This window comes from Hyaena hyaena, unplaced genomic scaffold (genome assembly GCF_003009895.1).
Source record: "Hyaena hyaena isolate Hyena2069 unplaced genomic scaffold, ASM300989v1 scaffold_148, whole genome shotgun sequence".
Classification (NCBI taxonomy): domain Eukaryota; kingdom Metazoa; phylum Chordata; class Mammalia; order Carnivora; family Hyaenidae; genus Hyaena; species Hyaena hyaena.
The window spans coordinates 2040356-2064488 of NW_024080780.1; the positions used below are offsets into that span (position 1 = coordinate 2040356).

Consider the following 24133-nt stretch of genomic DNA (forward strand, 5'->3'; position numbering starts at 1 on the left):
GTCTCCCGCTGCACACTCTGTACCCCCCCTTCCCCAACCAGTGTGTGTTGAGTTCCCGTGTCTCTAGGAATTCATGGGTAAAAACCCATGAGCTCGGTTTTGACCATCACACCCTAGTGCCTAGGGATCTTGGAGAAGTCCTGGGTTCAGTTAATTGTAGTGACTGTCATTGTTTTTCCTAAAGGAGTTCTAGAGAATGAAAGCAAAAAAGGAGCAGTGGTTTACTGTCTATAGAAACATTAAAATCCACTTTTGACAGGTAAAATAACAAGAAGGAAGGAAGGAAGGAGGGAAGGAAGGGAGGGAGGAGGGGAGGGAAGGAAAGGAAGGAAGAAAATAGCATTTGTTGGTGCTGTTCTGTTCATTTTCAAACACACATACAGTCACACACACATATAATTCACTCACATATAGTTGTGAATTATAATTATAACCCTCTCTCACCACCCAAATACAACGAAGTTTGCACTTAAAATAGTAGGCAACAGCCACAGACGGGGAGAGGCCACTGCTCCAATCCTGGGATCCTATAAAGCCGCTGAAAGGCAAAAAGTAGCAAAGATGTTCCTGGATCCTGGGATGTCTGCTTCTTGCTTGCGGAGTTGGGAGAATGAAATGACATCGCTCAGGCACGTCCCGAACTTGGTGCTGGCACCATAGCAGTTGGTAAGGGCCACAATCCCTTACCTGCCATCCAAACATCCCCAGATCTCTGAACACCGCAAGATATTTTTGTAAATCACTTGGCATTAAGACTTGGCCTGCACAGTCACGAGGCTATTTCCAGACCTTGGTGTGAGTAGAATATCTTGAAACAGTAATGGGTTCAGTCATCACATGTTCCTTCTAGGCCCCCTGGAAGTCTGACATTACATATAGTAGATGCACCGTATTAGCGTTCTAGAACCCCAAATTTATGAATCCCTAAACACGTCCAGCTTTCAATATATAGCTGGGTCTCAGATAAGAATTTGTGCATCTGCCGTCGTTGGCTCTCTTTTCCTTAGCCTTTTGCTTGACCCCTCTTCTTCCTTCCCTGGCCATCACTGGCCAACTTGGAACACAACCACCCTTGATCGGGCATCCTCTGCATTTCAGCCCAGCTAAGTACCTTGTCGCGTACTGTTTGGAATGCTTACAATGCCCCTGCAATGGATTTGGAACCAGCCCCGTTGTGGTTGAGGAATCTGAGACAGAGAGTAAGGAAGTCACTTAGCCAAGGTCAAGAACTACCGCGGCAGAACCAGACTTGCACCTTGGTCTCTGCACAGCCACTGCTCTGCTGCACACCAGCCTGGGATTTAATTATTCTATTTCTAGTATTCTGTTTCTTAAGAAGTACTTAGTACTCATCCACACACTACCCCTCTGTACCGAGAGGCAGTAAAATGGAATGCAGTGGTTCTCAAAGTATGATCCAGGGACCCATGGGTAGCCCTGAACATTTTCAGGGAGGGTTGCGAAGCCAAAGTTATTTTTATAATAATAATAGGATAGTATTTGTTTTTTTCTACTCTTGTGCTCTCATTGGGTTTCAGTAGAGTTTCCAGTGTCCACATGACATGTGTCCTATAACCGACGAAATGCAAGAGCAGACATGACAATCCAGCTGTCAGCTGTTCAGCTGGATGGAAAAGATATTTGCAAAACTATAAACTAAATCCATTCTTTTCACTGTAGTTCTTCTAAGGAAGTACAGTTATAGTTCATGAAAATATAGTAATGTGAACATGTAATAATTTTATTATTTTAAAATTAATTAATACTTCAGTGTCTCTTAATCTTAATTTCTAGTACAGTATGAATTGATAGATGGAGCCACCAGAATCAAAAGCTGCACAGAGTGGTTGATACTTTTAAAAAGGATAAATGGGTTCGGAGACCAAAAGATTTAAGAACTACTAATGCATTGGTTACCAGTACAGACTCTGGAAACTTACTATCTGAATACCCCAACTTTGCCACTTAGTAGCAAGGGAGCCTTCTTTGTGCCTCAGTTTCCCACCTGGAAAGTGGGGATATTTCCTACCTCGGAGCCTCAACTGTGAGAACTGACTAAGCTAATACTGTAAAAAGTGCATGCAACAATATCTGGCATTTAGTAAGCTCTTTGTTTTAGCTTTTATTCCTACTTAATTTTTCCATATTTGTGTGTTTATTTCCAGGAAAAATTCCCCCAAGTTTTAAGTCGAATTGAAAGACTGCATTGCCAAATTATCCAAGCAAGTTTCATTCACTTGAATTAGAAATAGGAAAAATATTCTGGAAGGAAACTCATGTTTCGAGCATAAATGTTGCAATAGTTCCTATTTACTATCAATTTAATATTCTCATTCCTCTGGCATTAAGCATTATAAAAATCTCTTCCGAAAAACTGAAATCCCTTTCTGTATGTAGAGCCTGTTTTCTGTATCTGCAGATGTTAGGTTTAGAAAATGAGTACTCTTGGGCAGGGCAGTGTGTCTGAGCTGCATTACCCTAGGTAAAAATTACTTGAAGATAGAATACCAAATATGGTGATTAATAAGAAAACATGAGGAGACAATCTAATAATAAATGCCTTGAATCTAGGATTTAGAGGTTTTATTCAGTGAAACAAAAATTGTAGATTTCTTTAAGAAACAGATTTGATGTTTTGGGTAGAGTTTTAATGCTTTTAATATAGTTTTAGGCACACACTAAACATGCATTCTCTTCCTCTAAAAAATGCATCATGTTGGGGCACCCAAGTGGCTCAGTCGGTTAAGCATCCGACTCTGGCTCAGGTCATGATCTCCTGGGTTCGTGAGTTTGAGACCCATGTCAGGCTCTGTGCTGACAGCTCGGAGCCTGGAGCCTGCTTCCAATTCTGTGTCTCCCTCTCTCTCTGCCCCTCATCTGTTCACACTCTGTCTCCCTCTCTCAAAAACAAATATTTTAAAAAATGCATCATGTTTACTCCACAAATAGTTTCTATTAAAAGTTTATGTTTTAGATTTTTTTTTTTTGAAGGAGCTGGAAAAGCTGGACTTTGAGGAACAGAGACACCAGCACGCACACCATGGAGACACAGGGCTTCCCTTGCTCAGTCCATCAGGAGGTGCGCCACAGCTGAGTCCCCTTATAACATCCTGGCATCCAAGTTCCTGTGTGTAAGAGCGAGGGCAGAGGTGCGATGGCGGGGGTCAACTTAAGTCGGTTCAATGTGTCACCCAAGTGTAAAATTCTGTGACTCAAGCAGGCTTCCATTTGTCAGCAAAGACACTAGAGAGTGATTACGAGCAGCGTGACCTTGGGCTATTCTGCCTGATTCCTCTGCTGTAGTGTGGGAATAATTGTATCTACTTCTTATGGGTGTTGTAAAGACTCAACAAGGTAAAACAACATACATAATGTCCTTACTCTTAAAAACATATTGACAGGAAAGTTCTACCACAAAGTGGTTAAGTGGAAATCAAAAAAGTCAACCACGTAAAACGTGTGCTGGTGTAATGGTGAGGTGTTCCGGCTACTACTGCTGGGTAAACCGAGTGGCGTCAAACAACTATTCTCTTATGTCTGTGGCTCCCGCAGGGTAGGGATTTTGGAAGGTCTCACCTGGGTAGGTTTGGCCCGGAAGCTGTCGCATGGTTGCAAGCACGCGTCAGTGGGTAGCACCGTCTTCTGAGGCCTGACTGGGCTGCACACGCAAGACGGCGCCTTCAGGTGCTGGCCGTTGGTGCTGGCTGCTGACTGGAACCGTCAACCGGAGCCCTTATGGCGACTTCTCCATGTGGCTTGGATTTTCCCATAGGGCGACCTCCTGGGGAAGCCAGAATTCTCGGATGGTCCAAGGAAGCAAAGTGGGGGCCGCACTGCATCTTGCTCTTCTGGGAAGTCAGCTGTGTCACCGCTGCTGCATTTTCTTGGTTATGAGCAAGTCACCGAGGCCAACCCAGCTTCGAGGGAAGGGAAGAGAGGCTCTGCCTCTCTGTGGGAGGAGTGATCAGCAGGCATGTTGTGAAGTTGCCAACTAAGGCATTACTTTTCCGTCTGCACTGTCTCCAAAAGAATAAAGAGAGACAATACTGAACACATCAACGTGACAAAACTCCCACTGATCATGAGGCACCCTTTCCCCGTCTCCCGCCCCAACCCTGCATGAGAGAAGAATTTGGCTCACCTCAGCTTGAGAACAGGGACAAGAGGGAAGAAAAGAAACAGCAACTGCCAACTCCATCTTAGATAAGTTTGCCCCGTGCCATGTCATAGTAGCACGATCTCGGGGTCCTACATGATTATCAGACGAGGCTCCTGTGGGAGAAACTCCGCAGCACAGTGCACAGTGTGGTTTACTTCACAGCAACAGGCCAGCCAGCTGGGGTTTGAAGGGCGGCCATACTCCATGAGGTCCTTCAGTGATCCAGGTCTCTTCTACAACACTGGTGCCACCTCCTGGGGTGTGGGCCCCATCTGCAGGGGGCCGGGGTGGCCGAGGCCTCACATCCAGGTGGGGAGGAGGGAGGGACACGCTCTAAAAATGCAGCTTGTCTCACCATTGGGATGATCTGTCCTTAAGTTGCAACCGTTCCCTCTGCTCGCATCCCCATTGGCCCAGAGTCAGCCACATGACTGGACCTCGCTGCATGCGAAGCTGGGAGCTACAGTTTCTGGCTGGGAAGAAGAACAGATTTGGGAATAACAGTCTGCCCCACAAATGACAAATAGGTTATATTCTATAATTCAAATGTTTGTAGCATTAATAAGCTAATCAGATCTTCCTAATCTCCATCAGTTTGTGTCAAAATTAATGTACTGATTGCAAATGAGTCGAAATTAAATGACATGTATTCTTCAAAGCACTTTTAAATTTCGCCAGCAATTCTCTTGCAAAAATGTCTGCGCATTGAGAGTCAGCAACACAGCTCTTACCTGGACTCCTGCAGAGGAATTATTGTGAACTCCAGATTCATAATACCCAATGGGATCTTTACACAGTTTAGAAAAAACTAAGGTGGAGGAAAGCAGCTTAATTAAGAATCCACAAACGGGGCGCCTGGGTGGCTCAGTTGGTTGAGCGTCTGACTTCAACTCAGGTCATGATCTCACACTCGTAGGGTTGAGCTCCGTGTCCGGCTCCATGCTGCCAGCTTGGAGCTTGGAGCCTGCTTTGGAGTCTGTCTCCCTATCTCTCTGCCCCTCCCCAACTCGCACTCTGTCTCTCTCTCTCTCAAAATAAATAAACATAATAAAAATTAAAAGAAAAAAAAGAATCCACAAATAACCAAAATTGGTTGGGGACAAAACTTGTTCACATTCCAGAATAGAAACGGTAGATTTTCTTTCATGTGGGCAACAATTATGTTACTTATGCATGTATCATATGTGTAACATTAAATTCTATGTATTTCTAGATTTAGAACAAGATTCTTTTCACAGCTGGCTGCAAATTTAATGGGCTTGCATAAACATTTATAGCCCGACAGAGGGTGCTCCTTAGGACACAATGTTCCTGAAGATTCTGTTCGAGTGTTGCAATATTAAGAATGCAGTACCAGAAATCACTATCTCTGGTTTCCTTCTGGGTCTCCCTAAACAAGTTACTGAACTTCCCTGAGTCTGTTCTCTCATCTGTAAAATAGCAACACTACCTACACCTCACAGCCAAGAAACAAAATGGCGCACGAAAGCACTTTATACTCCAGAGAACACAAACTCACACTCTGCAAGGCAGAAAGAATACACTGAGCCTGTGGCTAGTCTGCAGCTAGGCAGCGCGGTCAGCAACGCCACCAGGGGCTTTGGTCACACAAATGAAGAAAGAACAAGGCTACGCTCTCTCACTTTTGAGCCCAGCCTTGATGTCTCAAGCTAAAGACAGACGAGTCAACTTGCCAAGGCCACCTGCTCCTGGGGTAACTCCCAGGAGGAGAGCCCACACACGTCACCGTCCGCCAGCCACAGCAGCCAGCGCTACCTTGGTACTGATGAGGGCCCTTTCACGTGGTTGTCCTAGTATCCACACTAAGTTTAGACATAGACTTAAAGACAACGGGCACTGAGGGCAAATATCTATACAAATTTAGATTTGGGGCACTTGGGTGGCTCAGTCAGTTAGCCATCCGATTTCAGCTCAGGTCATGATCTCGCAGTTTGTGGAATTGATGCCCGCATTGGGCTCTGTGCTGACAGCTCAGAGCCTGGAGCCTGCTTTAGATTCTGTCTCCTCTCTGCTCCTCTCCCACTCACGCTCTCTCTCTCTCTCTCTCAAAAGTAAATAAACATTTTTTAAAAATAAATACTTTTAATTTGGATGAATTCTGGATTTAGCCAAAGTAAATACATGGGTAAAGTGAGTCAAAGGTATAAACCTCCAGTTAGAACTCACGGGATGTGATATATAGCATGGTGAATATAGCTAATAATACTGTATTGTGTATTTTAAAGTTGCTAAGAAAGTAATCTTAAAGCTCTCCTCACGAGAAAAAAGTTTTATAACTATATAGGGGTGATCTTTAAATTTCTTTTTTCCTTGGCCTCTCTCCCGATGGCAAATAAACTGTCTTTTATAAAATTATGATGTGGATACCAGTGGGACAGAAGTGCTCCACAAACCCCAAATCAGAGCTAGGAAGGGATCTCCTGACGTCAAGAAGTAAACGGGGACAGTATTTTATGGGCCAGCAAACATACTATCTTCTTCACTGCCCACAGGTAAGACACCCCGATGTTGAAGGGTCTGTATACAAAGAAGGTACACAGACGACGCTGGGCTGGTGTGGTAACGAGGCTGCAGAGAGCGGGCATCAGCAATGACCTCAGCTTATGTTGAGTGACAAAATGTGGACCGAGAAACAAAACTGACAAGAGCGATAGTGCAGAATCAGGTACATCCGGTCAAGTATAAATTACAACCTCCCACACACATCCCCCGTCCCCCCGGTGAAGCAGGGCATGTCTTGCCGAGAGTTATCGACTTAAAGACGTGTCAAACACAAGAGGTGGGTACCTGGGTGAGAATGTTAGAGAACAGGATAAAGGATGGGGCGTCTGAGTGGCTCAGTCGGTTAAGCGTCGACTTTGGCTCAAGTCATGATCTCACAGTTCGTGGGTTCAAGCCCCACATCGGGCTCTGTGCTGACAGCTCAGAGCCTGGAGCCTGTTTTGGATTCTGTGTCTCCCTCTCTCTGACCCTCCCCTGCTCATGCTGTCTCTCTCTCTCTCTCTCTTTCAGAAAAAAAAAAAAAGATTAAAAATAAATTAATTAAAAAGAAAACAGGATGAAGGAGCAAAATTAAAATCCAGGGTGTCCTCCACTGTTAGTGACCCTGTGTGCTGAGGAAGAATTAATTGAACTATGCCTTCAGAGTTTACAGGAAAAGAACTGTGTCTAGCAAACCAGGCCCAGCAAGGACCTGGTAAGGGCGAGCTCGTCCTTCTGGCACCCAGAGCTCACGACAGAGAGACTCTGGCTCCAAGCAGATGGCCGGCCTTCCTCGGCGGAGCAGGTGTGCAGAGGGAGAACTTTAACACGGGCTTTGGCAGCAACCTGTGAGGTCACAAACATCTCAGTTTTAAAACAGCTTTAACCAAGTCGTTTCCCAAGTTACAAGGCGCTCAGTAGGTCTGAGTTTCCTGTTTCCCTTCATTCCCGATATGCGGCTGCCTTCCCCTAAACCACCTCAATGGAGACTCTCTTCCTATTTAACCCCGAGGTCAGATTTTGTTCCTCAAACAAGATCTAAACATTTTACACTTATTTTCTTCCTCATATAACTACTCAAGTAAAGGCAGCGCTGGATACGAGTCGGAGTACACAGCACTGTCACTCTCTCTGTTCTCATTTAGAAATAAAGAACCTTCACAGCAAGCCAGTGACATGCTGTCTGACCCTGGACATAATGAAAGTGACTTCCACTGTACCACGAGCCACAACACATTCACACGAGTGACATTCAACTTTGCTCCTCCAGAAGCTTCCAAGCCCTTACAGAAGTCCCGGCGCCGGGATGTGGTAAGTTACCCCTTGGCAAGTGAAACCAGGTTTGGAGTGGACGGGTCGCTCATGAGTTTCCCACACTAACCTGACAGCCAGAGGTCAGTTCAAAGTGAAGGCAATAAGACAATTACCAGGCAGTGGTTGGGGTCCCGGAGCCCAGCAGCCACACCACTCACTTTGTGAAAACCTAACCTCTAAATCTTGTCCAAAAATGACGTTCAAAAGCCAATGAGATTCTGACTTTTATTATCAGGTCAGAACAGATAAAGTACAGGGAGCCGCAGCAGCAAGCAGGGTCGGTCACACATTCCAGCCTCCCCTGGCCCTCAGGTAAGGACAGCTGTGCAAGGGACAGACCCCTCCATCCTCGGCAGACACTCAGAACCGCACTTGGGGCCTGAAGTGCATCTGCTTGGTGGCGTTGTTCCTCATTCCTGTCTTCAGCATCCACGTGGATTTCATCCTTTGGACATACTGCATGTCCCGCTCACGCCTAAGGGCCGCTCCTGTGGTTGGAAAGGGGACACGAGGCAAAGGCTTGTTACTTGTGATCAGGGGAAAAAAAAAAAAAAAAAAAAAGTCTTTACAGAGAAGCTCAAAGCTAGTCCGGGGGAAACCGGGGTCTCATATTTAAAGCAGAGCTGCTCGCCTGAGGTCTCCGTGCAACGGGCCTGAGGGCTTACGTGCACCCAGAACCGCACGGAACAACCAGTACCTGAACGCGTTTCTCTGGAAGAAGCCTCTGGTTTTCATCACCTGGAAGGATCTATAAGCCCCAGGTAAAGCCCTGGTGCCCAAAGGTGACAAAGATGGAGACCCTAAACTGAGGCAAACAGCTCCTGACAGAAGAAAGATGAAGTCGCCGTCTGCTGGATTTAAGCAGCCTCACGGCTCACAGGCAGCCAGCGGCAGAAACCACATGTCTCAACACCGTGGCATTTAACACGGACTTTATCTGTCCGGGGCTTCCCACAAGGGAGCCCCCCCCCCCGTGTCCTCTGTCCAGTCCTCTCAGGGACCCACGTTCCCCCTGAAGATCTAAGGAGAGGACTGCACACTAGCAGACACACCAGGACAGACTTAAATCATTCCATACTGATGAGGTTTCTAAGCTTAACAATTTCAGCAGCCTGCTTTATTCCTCTCGTTATGTTTCCTATGGGAAAACTACACAAGGGAGTGACAGCCAGCCTTTATGATGCCCACGCACTCTACCACACACGTGCTATGTCAGGCGACCCACACACCGCTACCAGGCGGGTCCCCTTATATGCTCGCGTCTGTAACTATTATCTATATGCTGTTCTGGAAAGTTACTGTGCGAGGAATATGAAGTTTTTAACTAATGGAGCTTTGGGCTTATTGCCATAAACATATCAAGTAGTAATGGAGGCCCCCGGAGCCAAGAAGTTAAGTTTCCTCTAGGGAGGATCCATGAGGACAACATAAATGGGAAGCACTACACCCAGGCCCGTTTTCGGGATGAGTTTCCGGGCCGGTCCACGGCCGTATCAACACACCCGTGCTGCCGGTCCACCCCAGGGCTCTGTACTGCTGGAGGATCCGGCCCACGGCCTTCTGATTCTTAGCAACGGCCACAGTTCTTGACAGGCCAAATCGCTGTTTGTAGTATCTCATCAAGGAGCGATGACCCACTCTGGCACCTGTTTTTTCAAAAAAAAAAAAAAAAAAACCCATATTAAACGCTGAGTTAGTTTTTCAAGGTAGAGCTACAGAGCAAGGGCTTTCCAAATCAGACTTTGAAGGGTATCTAGCTGGAAGATGGAGATGCCAGAAGAAAAAGTGCTTATCTGCTAAAGAAAGATGAAGTAGCGTATTAAAAAATGAAGACAGAAAATCAAAAAAGTAGAGGGATTTAAAAAAAAAAAAAGAGAGAATGGAAGTCACCGTTACGTGAAACACTCAGCACCCTGAGTATGCCTCTCTAGAAATTCCAACAGCGACTCCTACTGACATGGGTAATAGGACCCTAGGAAGGAGGTAAGGGACTTTAACTTTTTTTTTTTTTTAGTATAAAGATAAAGCACACAGTAATTTTGATGTTTAAGTCTAAAAGCCACGGTCTAGGTCTAAAACAAAAATCCATCCATCTTTCTTTTGCTTAAAATCTCTACGGTGGCAGTTCTCAAACAGAGATGCTTTTACCTCCAGGAACATTTGGCAGTGACTGGAGACATTTTTGTAGCTGAAGGAGGATTGCTAGCATCTAGTGGATAGAGGTCAAGGATACTGCTAGACATCCTACAATGCACAGGGCAGTCCTCCACAGCAAAGAATTCTTTGGCCTAAAATGTCACTGCATTGAGAAACCCTGCCCTATGGTTTTCTAAACGATGGAATTCACTGGGTGAGCTAGAATTTTAAAGGATGATTAAGCTGAATTCCCTCTCCCGGCTATGCTTACCCAGAAGGATCTGGTAAAACGATGCAAGTCCATCACGCTTTCAGAAATGAGTTACTATGGACTATCGAGCCCTTTACAGGAAAAGTGTGTGGTGACCCTTAGGTTCGCAGGAAGTGAAAGGGAAGGGGACGGGCTTCGGTGAAGGCTAACTCTAGGCTCCCTCAGAGAGGTGGCTCTCACAAGGTGACTCTGGGACAGTGTTATCAGCCTTCCCTGAGAGCTCGCTAAATACAACACTAAATACAATTCTTTCACAAGAACATTAATCAGACCCCTACCCAGACAAACATGTAGAAATTCAACAGCAGCATATACACAAGGCATGAAACAGCCATTTCCACTGAAAATGAATAAAGGAAAAAGGGTGAGGCAGAGCCACATGTACAGCTGCTAGGCAAGTTTTACAGTGATCCAGACCTTTCATTTACATGAAAACATTCTGTCAGGTTACTGGAAGTCCGTACACCTAGTATAAACTCCCTGGGAAACAGTTTGCTTGCTACACAGATACGGAAAAGTCATTACCATCGTTTGACTGTTTTTGTGATAAGACAAGAGATGCAAAAAAAGCTTTCAATTCAAAGATGATTTGGGTTTTGGACAGCAGTATGGATGAAAACAGAGCTCCTAGGCCACAAGAAATAAGTAAGTTGCAACCGATGGATAAAGACTCAAGCTTAAACGAAGGCTGCTGTAGCAGGAAACCCTAGCACTGTTCATTATAATTCTCTATTTATAAGACCAGGTCAGGATGCTCCAGGTTTGCGACGCTCAAAATCATTACATGATACTGCCGGTCATCAGTACAAAGTCAACCAGCGTATTTATAGTTGTAAGCAGCATCTGGAAATACTATTATTGATGAACATCCTTGAAAAGGTTTCACTACTCAATGCCAAGATTTCTGACAGCCAGCAGAGGAACTGAAAACACACAGATTGGAGCTACCCCTGCCCTGTGTCAATAACAGTGAGCACCTGACATTAAGCCCCAAGAATAATATGCTAACAGCAGCTCGACTTGAAGGCCCTAGCAAGGAAAACTATTTTTAGAAAACAGTGTGACTGCCCAGTAAATAACAGATGGGTTACGTCTTAGTTATGGTAAAGGCACAATCTGTCCATCTACCTTTCATCGTAGCAATAACCACTTACAAAACTATCCACTCCTACAACTCAAGAGTTAGACGGTGGAAAAGAAACTATCTCCAACTGTAATTTTCCCAAGATTAATTATGTACTCCCTGGAACCACCAACAGTTTCATTTGGCTACTCAGCAGCTAACTGGCTGTGTCTCGGACACCAACTTACTCGGCGGCAGGTGAAGAACACTGAAGTAAACTCAAGGAACGGAGCCAGACCACTACCTTCACAGTAAATGCTCACAGTGCCCTCTACCGGATGCTCTTTGTCACCGGCTCTGGGATCCTCTCCTTGATTTGAAATAACTAGACTTAAGACATCACAACTACTGCTTCTGAAACCAGTTCAAAGCAGGATCTACTAAGTGTGGTTGATTAAATATAACCAAACTTTCCACACCAGACTCCTTCTCAACTTAGCTTCATGCTAACATCTTACGCTCACGTCAAGTAATGGAGCATAACAGAAAAGGTTTCTGAACAGTAAATTTGTTCAAAGACATAAGCAGGTAAGTGAAAATACTGCTGTGATGCTGCTGTGTGTTTACAGTGCTTATTCAGAGATCGCCCATTCTCTTGGTTCATTACAAAACCTTCCAAACCAGTACTAAGACATGAGGGCCAACCGATGGAATATAAACCATCGTGCCTCACAAGATCAACTCAAGGAGGACTCGTTTTTATTTATTTTTCTTAATGTTTTATTTATTTCTAGGAGAGAGAGAGAGAGAGACAGTGTGAGCAGGGGAGGGTCAGAGAGAGAAGGAGTCACAGACTCTGAAACAGGCTCCAGGCTCTGAGCTGGCAGTCAGCACAGAGCCCGATGCGGGGCTCGAACCCACAAACCGTGAGATCACGACGTAAGCAAAAGTCAGACGCTTAACCGACTAAGCCACCCAGGCGCCCCAGGACTCATTTTTAATATACGATGATGGAGGTATGGGTGATATGAAAAGATGTCAGTATAGCTGGAAGAAATGTCAGAAGAATACCAGCAGTTTTTGATTCACTAAGAAAGCTATGTCTTGTTATTATTTAAACAAATTCTATAATAAGGTATTAGCAGTCAGCCACCTAGGAAGATCCATGAAGGTAGTGAATGATATATATATTTAGATATTTTTATTAGCGGCTCTTAATTTTCTCCAGGTCACAAGTACTTTAAAAAACTATATAGCCTTGGGGCACCCGGGCGGCTCAGCAGGTTAAGCGTCTGACTTTTGATCTCACAGTGGTGAGCTTAAGCCCTGTGTGGCATCCCGCGTCAGCCTCTGCACTGAGTGTGGAGCCTGCTTGGGATTCTCTCTCTCCACTCCCTCTCATGCCTGCTCCTGGGTGCTTTCTAAATCAATCAATCAATCATGAAAATAAAGGAATAAAAAAACTCGACAGCCTTTACCCTGAAAAAAACGTACTTACCCGCTCAGTAGTTTAAAAAGGGATTCATGGCCACACAGGTGACTCTAAGACACTACATGCCTTTACCCAGGAGAGTGCACCTACTCACACAAAAAATGTGTACGGCCTGGTTCAGAACCTGTGGGGTAAGGTAGTATCTGGCTGTTGGTTAGGTGTTTCCCGAGTCTGTCTAAAAGTACAGTATTTCACACTAACACCAAACCAGTTCCTGTACTTGACTACTTCCATCCAAGTCCAATACAAAAGAGCTGTCCTGGGGTTTATTAACCAGTACTGTGACTCGGTAGGTCGACCAGCTGCACTGAGCAAGGAAACCCAGGCTTTAAAAGGCAGGGAAGTTGGGCCTTCAAATTAATCTCATGCCACTTTCTTCTCTGGGGCAACTGGGCGGCTCAGCCAGTTCAGAGTCCGACTTCAGCTCAGGTTATGATCTTGCAGTTGATGAGTTCAAGCCCCATGTCAGGCTCTCTGCTGTCAGCACAGAGCCTGCTTTGGATCTTCTGTCCCTCTCTCTCAGCCCCTCCCCTGCCTGTTCTCACGTTCTCCTCTGATTGCAGGACGAAGCAGACACGAAGCCACCCGCTGCACAGTCCTGCGGCCCAATGATTCCAAGCCCCTGAGGCTCCGCTTGGCCCACAACAGCTCCCTCTGCTCTGCTCCTGTACTACGGCAGGACCATGGGGATCAACCTTGCTTTCCTTTTAAAGCCACCTCCAACCTGGCAGTAACTCAGTCAAGAAACATTTATCTAACTCTTGTGTGCCTGACACCCTGTGCTGAGATGAAAGAAACCAGCTTTTTTTCAAAAGTAACGCGGTGACACCCTGTGCTGAGATGAAAGAAACCAGCTTTTTTTCAAAAGTAACGCGGAAGACAGGCAAGCAAGCCAGCGCCTCGAAGCAGTGAGAGAAGGGCTACGACAGATCTGCAAGTGCCCCGGGGGCGGTGGAGACGCTCCACGCTCAGGGAGCGTGGAGCTGAGTTCACGAAGGCTTATGGGGGGTGGACCCAAGTCTTAAAGGAGGAGTAGCAGTAAGACAGAGGCTTCACCCATGCAAAGACCCAGACAGAGGAGGGAAACTGCAAGTGGGTAGGTAAAGGAACAGCGGTAGACTCCTGGGGGCCCAGCAGCTAGAGAAACTAACTTCCTGAAAAACAACGGCTCTCCCTGGAGGAATTCCAGAGGAAAGAAAACAGACTGTCTCTTCTAGGAAGAATGTGCTGGGCGGTGGAATGGAAGTCAGATTGCAGATGACCATTTAGGAAGTGCTACTGGTGACACAGACAAATGTTAAAGAGAAAACGAAGAAAAAAAATATGCAAAGGCTGGTTTAGGAATTGTACTCCGTAACCGCTCCGGTGTGGGAGAGGAAAAGAGAAGATGCCTAAAAGGATGCCTCTTTTTGGCTTTGGTTAATCTTAGAAAATGCCATCATCCTAGGAAAATGTGTTTTCTAGATTTAAAAAAAAAAAAAAAAAAAGACTCCTTAGTTAAGTTTCAAAATTCTATGTTTAGATGAAAATTTCACTCAAATAGACTCTATTGTTTAAATAGGCTGTGCTCACCATGAGCACATTTTGGTACATCCCATGCCAAAGCCGATGCAAAAGGAAGCCACCATTCATTGTAACATGCCGACACTGCTTGACAAGGGATCACCTCATTCAACTCAAAGTGTGGTGCAATCTCACTCTACGGTCAAGGAAGTGGATGCTAATGAAATAAGGAGCTAAAAAAGATGGTCTTCGTCTTAGAAATCAAGTTATCAAGCTCATTTCTGATGTACTGTCTTGGCATTTTCACCAGAAGAACTCTAGAAGAGGTCTTCTGTGATATGTTTAGGTCTGTTTTGCTATAGTTCATCACAGGCCACGATATTGTCATTAAACACCTCTTATCACTGTAAGGAGACCTGTATTTCAAGACAGGTTCTGCCTGCCCTTTCCTTCTACTGTCATACTCTAAAGCTGTCTTTAGCCTTAACAGGTTACTATTCTGAGTTAAAGAGGGCTGTCTGTACCTACGCAGGGATATTCTATGTGAAAAGCAATAGCATAGGAGGGCTTCTTCATCACAGTCATGTCCCCGAGCATGTCCAGGCTCCTCCCCACCACTACCACAAGTCTCCCAAGGCAGGGTGGGGGAGTGGAGAAGGCTTCACTGACTAGGTCTATGATCTTGGGTCAATTACTCAACCTGCCTAAGCTTCGGCTGGCTCACAGGTCAAATAAGGATAACAGAATCTAATTCACTGGCTTGTAAAGATAAAATAATTTATCCACCTACCATGCTAAGTGCTCAGTAAACACCACGTATTATTAGGACCTCATTATCTCTTCTGTTCCATTCCCTTTCCTTCCCACATGTCCTCTGTAGCTTCTCCCATTCTTATCAGCTAATCATAACATTGTGAACAACAGTGGCCGCTTCTCATTTTCATGGCTTTTTCCCTCCACCTTTTTATACCTGGGATAAATTCCCACCATATCAGTCAAATCCTGTTCCCTAAAGCAGAAGGCAGAATTCAAACTCCTAGTCTCCCTGCCACAATTAGAATACAAAGAGGCGACTGGGCACTGTCAACCTGATATACCCGGGCATGACTACCAATAGGAAGTGTGAGCAACATGAAGAAAGAGGAATCTATTCAAAGAATAAGAGTACAGCCAACATTAACAAGAAAACCCTAAATGAGGCAATATTATAATAATAAAGAACCAAACAGAAAATGTCTATGTATCTGAAAGGAAATGACTGATGACAGCATTCAAAATCACAACAGGAGTGAGCAAAAACTGATCTGATTCAAACAAAACAGCCAACACAGAGCTCAGTGGTGACCTTCATTACTCTGTACCGGAGGACATAAGACTTTGAACTGTCCCCCCAGTCTGGAAGAGAACTGACGGGAACATGCCCCTCTGATCATCGCACCCGCATCCCGCCATCTCTGACAAACATACTTACCAGAAGGCAGAATCAGCTCCATGGTTTCATCATCATATTCTAATGTCTTTTCGGGCAACTCTTCAGTCTCATCAGGCTGCCCCCCTTCCTTGTGATCTGGGTAGCTGCTCCTGTAATGGCGACAGTAATAACGGCATTAATAAAAAGACTAATACCTCCGATGTGACTAAAAGACAAACTGTTTGCACACTGCAAACCCCCTCGCCACCTAAGCACAGGAAACCAACAGCCGTGGGCATGGCAAGCTGGGGCGCTTACTTGGTCACATCCTCTGTAAGAAAAATCGTGACCCATAAAATCAGGATGGATCACAGACCTAAACGCGAAGCACAAAACTGTAAGACTGTCTACAACAGAACGTGGGAGAGAATCTATGTGACACAGGGTTTGGTGAGGACTTTGTAATGTACACCACCAGAGGCATGATCCATGTCAGGGATGACTGGTAAGCTGGACTTCACTAAAATGAAAAACGTCTCCAGGAAAGACAGGTCAAGAGAATTAAAATACAAGCCACAGAATGGGAGAAAGCATCTGCAGAAGACACCTGATAAAGAACCATGATTCAAAATATACAAAGAACTCTTAAAACTCAGTAATAAGAATATAAGCCAGACTTAAAAGTGTGGCAAAGACCTCATGGGGCACCTCACTAAGATACACAGATGCAAATAAGCATGTAAACAGGTGCTCCACAACATGTCACCAGGGAAATGCAAAAGGAAACGAGGTAACACTACACATGCTTATTAAAATGGCCAAAATCCAGAACACTGACACCACCAATTGCGGGCCCGCGTGTGGAGCAATGAGCGTTCTCCTTCGTCGCTGGCGGGAACGCAAAATGCTGCAGCCCAGCAGCATGGCGGGTTTCTTGCAAGACCAAACATACTCTTCCCACACGCCCAGCAATTCTGCTAAGTTAGTATTTATCCAAAGGAGCTGAAACACGTCAACAACACAAAACCTGCACGCTGATGATTACAGCGGCTTTATTCATTAATTGCCCCAACGTGGCAGCCACAAAAGTGTCCTTTAGTAGCTGGGTGGATAAATAAACTGTGGTACATCCAGAAAACGGAACAGTATTCAGTACTAAAAAGGAATGAACTATCAAGTCATGAAAAATGGAGAAAAATTAAGTGCGCATTACTAAGTGAAAGAAGACAGTCTGAAGAGACAAGGAGGGAAGACGAGGTGGAGTCCATAGGATTTTCAGGACGGGGGGGGGGGGGGGGACTACTCTGTGTGATAGTGTAATGGTAGACACGTGTCATTATACACTTGTCCAAACATAAAAAATGTACACCAAGCGCGAACCCTAATGTACACTACGGACTTGGTGATGATGAGATATGAATGTAAGGTCATCAGTCAGAAATGTACCACGAGTGAGGGGTGTCCGTAACGAGGAAGGCTATGCATGTGTTGGGGGGCAAGGGTTATATGCGAAGTCTCTGTACCTTCTGCTCAAATAAGCTGTAAATACAAAATTGTTCTTTAAAAAAACAATGACCTCCAACTGAATTCTTTCACCTATTTGTTTCTCTCTAGGAGGGAGGAGGATGCAGAGCTGGAGATGCAGCTCTCCTCAACTTAACCATTCTAAAAACAACTTCTAGGGGCACCTGGATGGCTCAACTGGTTAAGCGTCCGACTCTGGCTAACGTCACAATCTCGCAGTTCGTGGGTTCGAGCCCCATCTCGGGCTCTGTGCTGACAGCTAGCTCAGAGCCTGGAGCCTGCTTCAAATTCTGTGTCTCCCTCTCTCTCTGACCCTCCTCTGCTCATGCTGTCTCTCTCTCTCTCAGAAATAAATAAAACATTTAAAAAATAAAAAATAAAAATAAAAACAACTTCTAGAGGAGTTGGCAGAAGTCTGTGATCATAGAAACTTTCTATGCCTGTGTGTCCAATATAGTAGCTACTAGTCACATGTGCTTTTAGGCACTGAGCTTTGAAATGGAGGTAGTGTAAGAATTGAATTTTTACATTTTTAACATAATTTAATTAACTTAATTAGTCCTATGAATGCACCTAGTAATTACCATATTGGACAGTGCAATTCCAGAAGAATCTTTATGTTCCTAGAAATGTTCTCAAACACACACGGAAAATAAATTGGAGAACTACACATTAAAATGTTAGTAATAAGAAAGATCACCAAATCCCAATAAAGAAACAGACAAAAGATTTCATCAGGCACTTCACGACAGACGTCCACATGGCCAATTACTAAAAAAGGTTTTCAACTACTTTGGGTAACATCAGGGAAACGGAAATTAAAACCACAGTGGGATATACTACCCAGCCACCAACATGGCTGAAATGAAAACCTTCTCTTCAATGAAAAGAGAAATCAGATGAAAAATGCAGGAGGAGGATTTAAAAGACTAGGAATTTTCTGAACACCTATATCTGGAGACACAGATACCTGGCACGGTAATTCCACACACCTGCCTGTTTAGTACACCTGTGCTGGGTCACAAATATCATGACACTGGAAATCAGGTGTTCAAAAGTGCCTGCCACAGACTCTTGGCCTCATGCATGAGTTGCCCAACTTTCCAGGTAAGGGTGAGCCACCCATGGGATAATCTCACCATCAAATGCTTGGATCTCGCCTACAGCTTGTAATTCAAGGATTCTCAGGGAAACCAAAAAATGACATCTGATTTCAGGCCCTCTGTTGACAAGGTAGCCAGCAAAAGTGACCTCCTAACCATTTCAACCACAGGAAAAAAAAAAAAAAAACAGTTTTCAAGTCAGACAAACTTTCATTTGGGCCTGAGAGCTTCTCTTTATCAGATCTCTTTTATTAGGCATGTGGGCTCAACTCTTCTAGTTTCTTATTGACAAAATGACAGGGAACGGTCACCCACACGGAAGGGTTCTTTCTAAGAGCATATGCTGTACAGGGCCAGACACGCGTCAGGCACTGGCACACCTAATGTCAATTCGATCCAAGTATGATGACCCCACTCTGCTTCACGGTACACACCACAGACTCACCTAAAATCATAGAAGTCTGCAAATTCCAAAGCAGCATCACCGTCTGTGAAGAGCTTACAGTGGCTTTTGTCACTCATGTGTGCCTGCACTGCTTCTGTGGAGTAGAAGGACTTCCCTTTCTCATTGCACCACAAGCAAATCTTCCCAATGCCAACCTTCTCTCCTGGAAAAATAATTTGAGGACAAAACACAAGAGTGGCTTTCTGAGGCCAGATTAAAGCTCCCAATTTATCTTGAATTTATTTGAATTTTGACAATTCAAAAAACAAACAAAAAAGATGTGGTTTATATATACACCGGGATACTACTTGGCAATGAGAAAGAATGAAATCCTGCCATTTGCAGCAACGTGGATGGAACTGGAGAGCATTATGCTGAATGAAATAAGTCAGTCAAAGACAGATAACGTATGTTTTCACTCCTATGTGGAAATTGGGAAACTTAACAAAAGACCATGGGGGAAGGGAAGGGGAAAAAGTAGTTTCAAACAGAGAGAGACCCAAACCACAAGAGACTCTTAAATACAGAGAACAAACTGAGGGCTGATGGGGGGCTAGGAGAGAGTGGAAACTGGGTGATGGGCACTGAGGAGGGCACTTGCTGGGATGAGCACTGGGTGCTGTATGTAAGCAATGAACCATGGGAATCTACCCCCAAAGCCAAAAGCACACTGTATAAATACGGTATGTTAGCTAACTTGACAATAAATTGTATTAAAAAATAAATAAAAATAAACTACACCATGCACTTATTTCAAATGCCAAAAAAAAAAAAACCATGCATTAAGTCTTTGATCTTTACAAAATAAGCAGATAAATCAAAGACTGATAAGAAACAAAAAATGAAATGTTCTTTTAAAACTTGTTCCCCAATAATGTAGCATTTCCTCATTGAAAGGAAAACTACTGTACTTACCCAAGTATTTAATCAGTCCCTTAAGATCAGAAAGATATTCTATATCAGGAATAAAGAAGCTGTGGACTTTGGTCATATGAGCCACATTCTTCATGAGAGAGCTTGAATGATGGGGGCAAAACAAGCAGTCCGTTATGGGGATGGCCCCACGGAGGGGGCCTCCCCCGGCCTCTCCCTCCTCGGCAGCCTGCTCCTCGTCCTCTTCCATGGGTTCAGCCTCCTCACATTCCAAATCCTCATCGGAATCAATATCTTCCCAATCTTCAAGCCAGAGATTTTAAAAACAAAGTTAGTTTAAGAAAGTGGTAACTACGATCCAAGAAACCACACAGACCCACAAGCATGAGGCGGAACAGTCTTCTATCTGGGGAGGGAGAATACCGTTTACAGACTAGGACTAACCCTCTTTCAAGATCTCAAGTTTAGGGGCGCCTGGGGGCTCAGTCAGTTGAGTGTTCGACTTTGGCTCAGGTCATGATCTCACAGTTCATGGGTTCGAGCCCCACGTCGGGCTCTGTGCTGACAGCTTAGAGTCTGGAGCCTGCTTCAGATTCTGTCTCCCTCTCTGCCCCTCCCCTGCTCATGCTCTGTCTCTCTCTGTTTCTCAATAATAAACACATGTTTAAAAAATGTTTTTAATGATCTCAACTTCAGCCAAAATTGCAGCGCTAAGACATCCCGTAAGCTCTTTTCCAGCAGACAGTGAACTCCCCGAGGGAGTCTTGTACTCCTTTCCTAAGCCACTGTGTACACCAATCATCAGTATTAACACGGCGTGGAATTCGGGAGGAAGGAATAAACAGCTTGTAAAATCAAGGAAGACTCCGGCTCCACATTTCAGCCTAACTAGCTGATTTTGAACCCCTCACTTTGTTGTTTTAACCAACTGAATTAAGTGCAAAGCCATCCTAACTAGAAACCTAGTAGAATCACAAATCCTGCAGCAGCTGGTGTGGGCGGTAACATGCCCGCCTATGCGTGTGGTCGGCACCGCCTCCTTCAAAACAGGGGTCATCAATTCCTTCCACGACTATTTATTAAATACCTAGTCCACCCCGCCCACGCCCCAGAGGGGCTTTCAGGCCCTGAATCTACAACAGGTAACTAAACGGTCAAGCTTCCCCGTGGGGATCTTCCTCAGACAAGTCACTTCCGAAAGTACCTAAACCACCCTCCCTCGTCATTTTCACCCACCCCCCCCCAACAGCGCCACTACCTTCTTCGTCCAGATCCTCCTCCTCACTCTCTTCCTCCTCCTGCTGCTTTGCCAACTTCTTGGCCTGCTGTTCAAACCACTGGAGCCGCGGAGGCTTCTCGGCCGGGTCCCGGTCGTGAGTCGCACGTCCGCCATCGGCCACCGCCACGGGACTCCCGCACTGCTCCTCGGGCGCTGCGGGGGCCTTCTTGGGAGACATGGACGGCTGGGCCTTGATGGCCTGCTGGATGGCCGCGTTCATGGCGTCCTTGTCCACGCCGTCCACGCCCAGGCCTTTCTCCAGGTTCTTTTCGTTCATCATCTCCACTTTCCTGCTCACGGCCCGCACCGCCTTCTTCTCCAGCTCCACGTGCCGCCGGGACTTGAGGTGGTTCTCGTAGGCGTTGAAGGAGGCAAAATTCTTACTGCAGACGGTGCAGTAGGTGGCCGTGCCCTTGCTCTCCTGCTCCGCCACGGCCCGCTGCGCCCGCACCCGCTCCTGGAAACCCTCGGCGGTGACCGGGGCCATGTCGGCCACTTTGCGCTTCAGGTTGTAGCGGTGCCAGTCCGTCTTGTAGTGGGCCCGCTGCACCTCCGCGTCGTCGAACGCCACCCGGCAGGTAATGCAGGTGTACGTCGCCATCGCCAGGGCCGAGACTACAGGCGACCAAGGCAGAAGGCTGGCGATGACAGCTTTAACGCCACCGGACGCTCAAACCTCTACTCGCCTCAGAGCCCGCACGAAAACAGAACGCACGCTCACTTCCAGACCCGATTTGTGAGGAGTTCCGGCACACTAGGGAAGTTATGCTCAGCTGGGCAGGAAGTCCCGCCTTTCGGTGCGTAGCCACTCCCCCGCCGCCTGTCCCGGAAGGCGAGGGAAGGCCTGTGACTCACCAGGCCCCGCCCAGCCTGCCTGAAGTGGGTATTGATTGCGTTATTCTGAAGTGGGTGTTGATTAAGAGCGGCATGAGCTGGATGTTGATTGGGCCAGCCGGAGGAGGGCGTTGCCTGGGCCAGCCTGAGGTGGATGTTGATTGGGCCAGCTGGAGGAGGGCGTTGCCTGGGCCAGCCTGAGGTGGATGTTGATTGGGCCAGCCGGAGGAGGGCGTTGCCTGGGCCAGCCTGAGGTGGATGTTGATTGGGCCAGCCGGAGGAGGGCGTTGATTGGGCCCGCCAGAGGAGGGTGTTGACCGGGCCAAGCTAGGTGGATGTCGATTGGGCCGGCCTGAAGAGGGTGCTGTTTGGGCCAATCTGAGGTGAGTGTTCGGGTCCGCGGAGGTGAGTGTTGATCAAGTGGCGCCGCGCGGCCCAGGTGACTTTCCCTGGTGGTTGTGCGGCGTGAAGCGACGCGACGAAGGCGACGGCCGCGCGGCAGGGCGGGGCCTGCGAGGGGGGTCCCGTAGCCACGCGAAGGGCGGGGCCTCTCTGAAAACCGCGCGCCTGCGCTCTGGCCGTCGGGTAAGTGCGGTGGGGGGGTCTCGGAAGCCAGGCGGGTGGGACGGGCCGGAGTCCCGGGAAACCGGAGACTGGGGCCAGAGGCCGCGGGAATTCACGGGAAAACCGGCGAGGCCGCGCCAGAGCCTCGGCTTTTCCCAGGCGGCCCCTTGCAGCTGAGGGCGCCGGCGAACCGCTTGAATGAAACGTCCGCCGGCGGGGAGCACGGCCGCGCGGCGGGCCGTGGGCGGGTGCCCGGGGCCACCCGCCCAGGTTATCCTCCGTCCAACAGCAACCACGTTTTTAAAATGCAAAGAGAAAGAGTGCAAAGAAAAATGCAAAGAGACGTCTGTGTTATCCAGCCCAATAAATACACAGTTTTGCCCTTTGGACTTGACATCAACCCAGAAGATTTAATGAGACATTTACATTGTAGATCTTGAGACTTCGGTGTGTATCGCACAACGGTGGGGGGGGGGGGGGCACGTGGGGAGGAGAGTCACATTCACGCGCTCAGTTGCGTCTGGGGCCTCTTCGGAAACAGCGCAGGTCTAGGAAACGCGGATGCTGAAGGCTTCGCCAGTTCTTAGACTCATCANACATTTACATTGTAGATCTTGAGACTTCGGTGTGGGGGGGGGGGGGGGGGGGGGGGGGGGGGGGGGGGGGGGGGGGGGAGGAGAGCCTCATTCACGCGCTCAGTTGCGTCTGGGGCCTCTTCGGAAACAGCGCAGGTCTAGGAAACGCGGATGCTGAAGGCTTCGCCAGTTCTTAGACTCATCAATCAGCACAGCCGAGTCGGCGCTGTTAGAGAATCGAACGTGGCATGTTCAGAATCCAAGTGGCCCAGGGCGCCGGGGGAGACAGAGACGTGTGTTAATTTATAGGTCAAGTCCCGTTGCACTTGTCCACAACCCTCCAGTGCCTTCCCCGGACTCAGAATAAAATTCAGACACCTTACTTCTCACGGTCTGAATGTTTGTGTCTCCCCCTGTACCCCATTCCTGTAGTGAAAACCTAATGCCCAGTGGTGATGGTGTTAGTAGGTGGGGCCTTTGGGAGGTGATTAGGGCTGAGGACCGAGACCTCATGGTGACATTAGTGCTCTTTCAAGAGACCCCATGGGGCGCCTGGGTGGCTCCGTCGTCGGTTGAGCCTCGGTCTTTGGCTCAGGTCATGATCTCCTTGCTGGTGGGTTCCAGCCCCACGTGGCGCTCTGTGCTGACAGCTCAGAGCCTGGAGCCCGCTTCCCATTCTGTGTCTCCTTCTCTCTCTGCCCCTCCCCCCCTCTCAAAAATAAACAAACATTTAAATAATTTAAAAAATAAAGATAAAAGAGAGGATACAGTAAGAAGTCTGTGAGTGGGAAGAGAGGCCCTCGCTGGAGCATGTCCACACCTTAGACTTCCAGCCTCCCAAATTGTGAGACTTTAATTTGTTGTTTAGAAGCCACCCGGTCTGTGGTACGTTGTTATCGCAGCTGAACAGGCTGAGACGCTTACTTTTTATTCTAGAAGGCTCTATACGCTCTGCCACCACCCCTACACCTGACTTCCTTGCGATCTCCTGCCACACCCTCTTCCCCACTCTGCTCACCCCTTTTCGATCACATTGACACTTTTCGTGTCCCTTTAAACAAAGTTAAACAAGTATCTTTTGCTAG

General features: G+C 46.8%; 1 protein-coding gene across 1 annotated transcript; it reads right to left on the minus strand.

Annotated features, from left to right (window-relative positions):
* Positions 1-8186: 8186 nt before the first annotated feature.
* Positions 8187-21869, minus strand: ZNF622 (zinc finger protein 622). Its single transcript, XM_039238824.1, has 6 exons — positions 21055-21869; positions 19839-20099; positions 18924-19086; positions 15912-16021; positions 9478-9621; positions 8187-8463 (listed from the first exon to the last, which is right to left on the minus strand). Exons 1-6 carry the CDS (start codon positions 21674-21676, stop codon positions 8336-8338), a joined length of 1428 nt encoding a protein of 475 aa, XP_039094755.1. The 5' UTR covers positions 21677-21869; the 3' UTR covers positions 8187-8335.
* Between the last annotated feature and the right edge of the window lie 2264 nt (positions 21870-24133).

What these genes read in the sequence shown, in the direction of transcription:
- ZNF622 (XM_039238824.1), bottom strand. Translation starts at nt 21,676, where the DNA reads ATGGCGACGTACACCTGCATTACCTGCCGGGTGGCGTTCGACGACGCG. An exon ending in GGGACTGATTAAATACTTGG is followed by an intron (nt 19,087 to 19,838) that starts GTAAGTACAGTA and finishes TTATTTTTCCAG; the next exon opens with GAGAGAAGGTTGGCATTGGG. An exon ending in GGGGTGGACCGGCAGCACGG is followed by an intron (nt 8,464 to 9,477) that starts GTGTGTTGATAC and finishes TTCCAACCACAG; the next exon opens with GAGCGGCCCTTAGGCGTGAG.